Genomic DNA, 8,161 nt, shown 5'->3' on the forward strand with positions numbered 1-8,161 from the left:
CAAGTACTATTGGAGAGAACCAACTTATTTATCAAGCATATTATGAGAGTTTGAATTCTTACTGAAAAGCTTTAGACAGTATCTGAAAGGTGTTTCAGAATAAGTTTCATCTTATGAAAAAATATTCTGTTTTTAAAGTGTAAAACTCGGGCCACCTGTCTTCCTCTAGTTAGAAAGTTTGTAACTTGAAATTAACACTTCTGAAGATTACAAAGTATTGATGAACTTCATGAAGTGAAAATTAGTTTAGGTACTAGCTTTTGTTATCAGGGTGAAGTTGTGGGTTTTTCTTTTATTTTGTTGTGTTTTTTAGTTTGTGGTTTGTGTGTTGTTGTTTTTTTAATTGGGGGGGAGATGATTACAATCAAAATTATGGCCCAGATAACTGAAAATTAGCTTACCTTATTTATGTATTATTTTGACATGTATCAATATTTCTTTGCAGGCTGATACCTGTGCTGGTAAATGGTATGAGATATTCAGAGATAGATATTATTTTGCTGAAGGTGAGCATTGATTTCTTTTACTCTGTGGGAATATCTGCTTAGCTTCTGACCTGTTGTTGTGGTTTAAACCCAGTAGGCAGTTAAGCACCACACAGCCTCTTGCTCATGCTAGCTGGATGTGGGGAAGAGAATCAGAAAGGTAAACGTGAGAAAACTTGTGGGGTTGAGATAAAGACAGTTTGCCGGGGGCCGGCCGGCCCCCAAAAAAGCAGTAACCCCCCAACCAAAGGGAAAAACAAAACAAGTAATGCACAATGAATTTGCTCACCACCAGCTCACCAATGACCAGCCAGGCCCCAAACAATGGTAACACCCTGGCTAATTCCCTCCAGTTTTATTGTTGAGCATGATAGCATATAGTAAGGAATAGCCCTTTAGACAGTTTAGATCATCTGTCCTGGTTGTGCTCCCTCCCAGCTTCTTGTGTACCCCCAGCCTCCTAGCTGGCACGGTAGCATGAGAAGCAGAAGAGTCCTTGACTCTGTGTAAGCACTGCTCAGCAACAACTAAAACATTGGTGTGTATCAGCACTATTTTCATCACAAATCCAAAACTTAACACCATACAAGCCTCTATGAAGAAAAATAACTTGATCCCAGTCAAATGTAAATCAGAATGATTCAGCTGGTAGGCCAGACCGGGTCTTCCATCTGTTCAATGGAGAATTACCTTTCTGGGGCAAGGTGTGCTGTTCCAACTACTGAATGCTAATTGCTACCATGCTTGTTGGGAAATAATCCATGGCCTTTCTTGCTTTGCCCCGACACTCTCTCACCCAACTTAGGCAGAACTGGGATACTTTTACCCAAGAACTATTGTAACAATGCAGCCTAAAAAAAAATGTTCAGAATTAGTTCTAATGCCCTTCTAGACTGAACTACACTTTTTCCATCACAGTGTTTTAGGATATGCCTCTGTACCAGAATTTCTCTATCACTTCTTTCCAATTCATTCACATCAAGAGTGATTTCTTAACAAGACAGATACTTTGTGCTTCTATGTGAGCTTAGCAGAATGCAGGAATAATAACGTTTTTAGTTAGCTGGGCAGCACAAGTGGGAGGTGAATCTTTCATGTGGTTACGAAATTTTGAACTGAAATTTATACTGCATTCTTAACTTCCTTAAGCAATATAGTTACACTGATGAAATATTTTGATGACAGGGGGATATTGAAGAAGATGAAGCTATTCCAGATAGTGAACAGGACATAAGACCTCGTTTTCATCGTTCACGGACAATGGCTCAGCAACATGAAGAAGATGGTATTGAAGATGATGACAGTGATGATGATGAACTTGATGATGATGATGATACTATTTCTGACTGGAATTTAAGTATGTCAAAGTAATGTGTAAAATGTTTTAAAATATAACTAAAAGAAAAAATCCCACAGTAAAAATAGGACTTTGTATAGGAATACAGAAACTTTGCTTTTGAACAGAAAAACAGAAAAAGAATCACCTCCTGATATAATTGGTGGTTTGGGGGGGGTGTTCTTTCAGATGTTATTTGAACTATATAACTGCATTGAGAAAAGCTTGCTATCTGTAAGCTTACTTCTTATTGTGAATATGGCAGATGGAGCTGCAAACATACTGGATGTAATTTAACAGATGCTTTGGACTTAGAATTTTAATTCTACAAGATAATACAAATCATAGATCACCTGTTTAGCTTTACCTTTAAAAAAAAAAAAAAAGTTCTTACACATTGTTCATAGCTGGGGGAAACTTAAATAATGCTTTCTTTTACTTCGGTCTACACTCTGAAACTGGCTACTGATGAGAAATTTGCTTCTAACCAGAACATAGTACCTCAGTTATGAAGAGTTGGAGATAGCTGTGAGGAAACCACAGTTTTGATGGTCTGTGTATGTGTCATAGGATCTTTAGGATTTTTTTATTATTATTATTTTAAGTTCAGTGACAGAAGACAGCAAGCAGAATTTTGGCAAATCTGATTTATATATACTTTGCAAGCAGCGTCATTCTGGAACAGGCAAGGATTTGTCTTCCGACTATCTGCTTCCACATGAGATAGATCTGTAGCTGTCACACTGTCTTTTTTGTTGGTTCTAGTGCTGACCACCTGAAAAGGTAGAACAGGTTCTCAAGTGGGTTACCATAGAATATCCCAAGTTGGAAGGGACCCACAAGGAACATCAAGTCCAACTCCTGGGTCCTCAAAGGACCACCCAGAAAATCGGACCATGTGTCTGAGAGCACTGTCTAAATGCTTCTTAAACTCCGGTATGCTTGGTGCCATGACCACTTCCCTGGGGAGCCTGTTCTAATGCCTGACCACCCTCTCAGTGAAGAACTTTTTCCCGATATCCAGCCTGAACCGCCCCTGTCACAGATTCAAGTCGTTCCCTTGAGTCCTATCACTAGTCACCAGAGAGAAGAGATCAGCACCTGCCCCTCTGCTTTCCCTCATGAGGAAGCTGTAGACTGTGATGAGGTCTCCCCTCAGTATTATCTTCTTCAGGCTGAACAAACCAAGTGACTGTGGTGGTTTTACTCGGGTGGGCGGCCAAGCTCCACCACAACCACCCTCTCACTCCCCCTCCTCAAAGAGGAACAGGGAGAAAATACGATGAAAGGGGCTCAAGTGTTGAGATAAGGACAGGCAGATCGCGCAGTAATTATCGTGACGGGCAGACCAGACTCAGCATAGGGAGATAGTAAGATTTATTACCTATAACTAACAAGCTAGAGAAGTGAGAAACAAAGGAAAGAAACCAAAAGTACCTTCCCCCCCATCCACCCTCTTCCACCTCCTCCCCCCAAGTGGCGCAGGGGAACGGGGGAATGGGGGTTATGGTCAGTCTATAGCGCTTCTTCTCAGCTGCTCCTTCTCGGTCACTCTCGTCCCCTGTGCTGTTGGGTCCCTCCCATGGGATGCAGTCCTTGCTGAACTGATCCGGCGTGGGCTTCCCACAGGCAGCAGCTCTTCAAGAACTGCTCCAGATAGGGGTCTGTACCATGGGGTCCAACCTGGGTCCCCGACGGGCAGCAGCTCCTGCCCGGTCACCTGCTCCTGCGTGGTCTCCTCTCCATGGGCTACAGGTCTGACCCAGAATCTGCTCCGGCAGGGGTCTTCCACAGGCCACAGTCTCCGTCGGTGCAGGTCCACCTGCTCCACCGTGGTCTCCACCGGCTGCAGCGTGGAACCCTGCTCCACTGTGGTACTCCATGGGCTGCAGGGGGACAGCTTGCTTCACCATGGTCCTCACCACAGGCCACAGGGGACTTCTGCTCCGGCGCCTGGAGCACCTCTCCCCCTCCTTCTTCACTGACCTTGGTGCCTCAAGGCTGTTCCTCACTCCTCTCACTCTCCCAGCTGTTGTGTGGCACCACGTTTTTTTTCCCTGTCTTAAATATGCTCTCATAGGGGCACAAAACAATATCGCTTATTGGTTCGGCTCTGGTCAGCAATGGGGCCCTTACCTAACCTGGGGCAGCTTCTAGATCCTTCTCACAGAAGCCACCCCTATGGCCCCCTGCTACCAAAACCTTGCCATGTAAACCCACTACAGTGACCTCAGCTGCTCCTCGTACGTCTTCCCCTCTAGACCTTTCACCATCTTTGTAGCCCTCCTTTGGACACTCTCTAACAACTTTATGTCTTTCTTATATACTGTGGTGCCCAAAACTGCACACAGTCCTCAAGGTGAGAGTGCACCAGTGCAGAGTAGAGCAGGACAATCACCTCTTGACCAGCTAGCAATGCCGTTCTTGATGTACCCCAGGATAGGGTTGGCCCTTCTGACTGCCAAGGCACACTGCTGGCTCATGTTCAGCTTGCTGTCAACCAAAACCTCCAGATCCCTTTCTGCAGGGCTGCTCTCCAGCATCTCGTCCCCCAGTCTGCATGTATAACCAGAGTTGTGCCTTCCCAAGTACACAATCTGGTGCTTGCTCTTGTTAAACTTCATAGTGTTGCTGAAGGGTTATTTCCAGTCCAAGAGCTGACTTCTCAGTTATGATCCTTTAGATAAAGTGAGGAAGTATGACTGCTTGGGACCATTAGAAATTTGTGTTTGATGTGGATTAACTTGAGAAAATATGTATTCTTTTTGAATCTGTAAAGTCTATAATTAGATTTCCTTATATAAATAGGAAATCATGCTGTAGGGTTTTTTTGACAACTTAATAATGTGATTTTGAACTACTTCATTCAGCCCCTGAGAAGCCATAGAAATGAAATGCCTGATCTTGGTGGCTGCCTCAGTTCTGGTTCAGAAGGTTCTCAACCCTTGTACTTCAACTTGTCCTTGCACTATTGTTTTTTTCTTCTCACTGTATAATGAAATACATATTACAGAAAAGTTTCTTCCCTAAAGAAGTCTTTTTTCAGTTTTGAAATTTAGATGATTCATCCACATAATTTTTATTTACAGAGCCTTGAGTTTTCACAACAGATGAATGTACCTTGAAGTTTATGGATGAAACAATTCTGACACATATCTGAATTTTTAAATTATTTGTGGTAGTTTTACCCTGCTGGGTGGTTGAGCTCCACCACAACTGCTCTCTTGTTCCCCCTCCTAAAAGAAAATGGGGGAGAAAATATGATGGAAAGGGCTCAAAAGTTGAGATAGGGACAGGAAGATCACTCACCAATTATTGTCACACACTAAACAGACTCAGCATAGGAAGATTAATATAATTTATTACCTATCACTAGCAGACTAGAACAGTGAGAAACTAAAAACACCTTCCCTCCCCCCTCCACCCTCTTCGACCTCCTCCCCCTGAGCAGCACAGGGGAATGGGAGTTGCAGTCAGTCTATAGCACTTTGTCTCTGCCACTCCTTCATGGTCACTCTCTTCCCCTTCTCTAACATGGGGTTAATCCCATGGGATGCAGTCCTTCCTGAACTGATCCTGTGTGGGCTTCCCACAGGCAGCAGCTCTTCAAGAACTGCTCCAAATATGGGTCCGTACCACAGGGTCCATCCATCAGGAGCACGCTGCTCCAACCTGGGTCCCCCACGGGCAGCAGCTCCTGCCCAGTCACCTGCTCATGTGTGGGCTCCTCTCCATGGGCTAGAGGTCTGGCCCAGAGTCTGCTCCATCAGGGGCTCACCATGGGCTGCTGCCTCCTTCAGGTCAGATTCACCTGCTCCACCATGGGCTCCTCCATGGGCTGCAGTGTGGAAATCTGCTCCTCCGTGGTACTCCATGGGCTGCAGGAGGACAGCCTGCTCCACCATGGTCCTCTCCACAGGCCGTAGTGGAACTTCTACTCTGGCACCTGGAGCACCTCCTCCCCCTCCTTCTTCTCTGACCTTGGTGTCTGCAGGGCTGTTTCTCACAGAGACCATCTCTACAGCCCCCTGCTACCAAACCCTTGCCATGGTAAAAACAATAAATTATTATTTTTGAAGAAAATATGGGCATAAATATGCTTATTTTTATAAAGTCTCTTATTAGTTAGTTTTTAGATGCATAACACTGTTTTTGTCACTGTTGTGTGTAGAGATTGCAGAATTAAATACATATTTCCTGAAAATCATAGTTGAAATTGACAGAGAATGCCCTGTGGTCCAGAGTTTTGATTAAGATGGCGAGGAAGCTAAAGCTGAGCATGAGTCGTAGCCTGAAAGAGAAAGAGCAGAACAGTTGGGGAAATCTGTATTGAAATATGTCATCTGGACTTGAGAGATTTTGGATTATCTGAAATTCAGAATTTTGTGCCCTATTTCTTATCCTCTGTTGTATATTTGATTTCCAATTTGAACAGAGAGGAAACATCAGTGCAGCCTAACAGTTAACAGCATTGTTTACTAATGACACCTGGTAATTAATTATGGGAACCCTCCATTTTTTGCCTCTAGTAGAAAGCTGAAACAGCTTTAGCTGATAACAGCACATATTGGTCTTTCTTGAGAGTTGGTGATGTTTATTATTTTGTAGTTGAGATGTGCTCTGAGTTGAGGGCTTATGTTTTGTTTCATGCAAACCTGTTGGACCTCATCTAGGAGCAGAGCAGAAAGGTTTATGTTTATTATCTATTCTAATAGTTCCTACTTCCCGGCTGAAACTTATCTGTGTCATATTTGGGTCTAGTAGCAGTACAGGTCCAGTTTAGGATTTCTGCATGTTACATATGCTATGTATGTTTTGCCTGATACCTGTCTTGTATGTAATTTTGTTCCAGTTGGATCCTTTCTAAGAGATTAATAAGAAGCTGAGATTTTAATAACCAAAAATGAAGTATAAATTCTGTAATACAAAGTTTCTTTACAAAACAATCTTAGTATTATTTTTCTAGACATGATAACACCACAGAAGAAAAATAATAAGGATTTCTTAATCATATTTTGAAGTTGTTACTGATTTTTCTTTTATTTATTTTTATTTGGTAAAAACATAAGATTAAAAGCTTTCAAATTAATTTTGAGGTGTTCTCTGTACTGGTGCATCAGAAAAAAGCAATCAAAACAGAGGCTGATAGATTCCTTTCAGTCTGTAGAGATTGATTTTTATCATTATTATTTTTATTAATTTATTTTTAATTTACTTTGAGACATGGATTGTGTTTGAACATTTTTGTTTGAATCAAATGCTATTTTTTTTTAGGTCATTGCTCCTTAGTTTCTCCAGTATGTTACATTCATGTCACAGACCTTACCTCTTAGTGTTACACCATCCTGAAATTATGTAGTGTATGTAATGTTGCAATATGATTGTGTGGTTCCTGTGAGTTTTTCAACTTCCCCTGTGTATATATCTTTTTAGTGGTTATTCTAAATGCTACAAAACTGGTAGCTGTAGCTTTGCACCAGCACACAGTAGATCACTGTGTATTGTAATGAAATGGAAGTATCCTTTCTAATGCCCTGAGACTTCACTGGTGGCTCAAAGTTAAAATAAGAATTATACTAACTACAACTGGTTGTATAATAAGCAGAGACTGACGCTGTTGATTCCCCTTAGGGAAATGTTCTGCTGCTGCTTTAGATGTCCTGGCCAATGTATTTCATGATGAACTTCTGCCATACATCTTGCCTCTTTTGAAGGAACTGCTCTTCCATCCCGAATGGGTAGTTAAAGAATCTGGAATTCTTGTGCTTGGAGCAATTGCTGAAGGTAAGGCAACAGTGCATATCAGATTGCTGAATTTTTAATTGGCTCTAAAGTAGCTCTGTGATTCATTCTAGGTGCATTTACTTGTATAAAGAAGTATATGTCCTTAGCTGATTTGGTTTTGGTGATTAATCTCTACTATTTGGTGATTGCAGTTATTTAATTTTTCATTTTCAAATCTATGCATGTTTGAGGGGCTAAAAAACTTAAATATTTTCTTTTATTCCTCCCTTTCTTAACTCTGCAGTATATATTTATTGGTCACTCATGGAGTACTACCTTGATTTGATACAAGAAGAATATTTAATAAATTTGAGATTTACATTTCATTCACTGTTTTTAGAAATGGAAAAGGCCAGTCTTTGAACTTCAGTGCCCTGAGCTGCTTCTTGTGGGCAATCCTCTGATTTAAGTGTCATAATATCACAGAATCACAGAATTTCTAGGTTGGAAGAGACCTCAAGATCATCGAGTCCAACCTCTAACCTAACACTAACAGTCCCCACTAAACCATATCCCTAAGCTCTACATCTAAACGTCTTTTGAAGACTTCCAGGGA

At 41.8% G+C, this 8,161-nt stretch overlaps 1 protein-coding gene across 1 annotated transcript; it reads left to right on the plus strand.

Moving 5' to 3' along the window:
* Positions 1-445: 445 nt before the first annotated feature.
* Positions 446-7,652, plus strand: LOC118158854 (transportin-1-like; the record flags this gene model as incomplete). Its single annotated transcript, XM_035313536.1, has 3 exons — positions 446-506; positions 1,672-1,842; positions 7,453-7,652. Coding segments are annotated over 3 exons (423 nt in total), but the record flags the coding sequence as incomplete, so codon positions are not given.
* Positions 7,653-8,161: the final 509 nt, after the last annotated feature.

The sequence above is a fragment of the Oxyura jamaicensis genome, unplaced genomic scaffold (assembly GCF_011077185.1).
Source record: "Oxyura jamaicensis isolate SHBP4307 breed ruddy duck unplaced genomic scaffold, BPBGC_Ojam_1.0 oxyUn_random_OJ49597, whole genome shotgun sequence".
Taxonomy (NCBI): Eukaryota; Metazoa; Chordata; class Aves; order Anseriformes; family Anatidae; genus Oxyura; species Oxyura jamaicensis.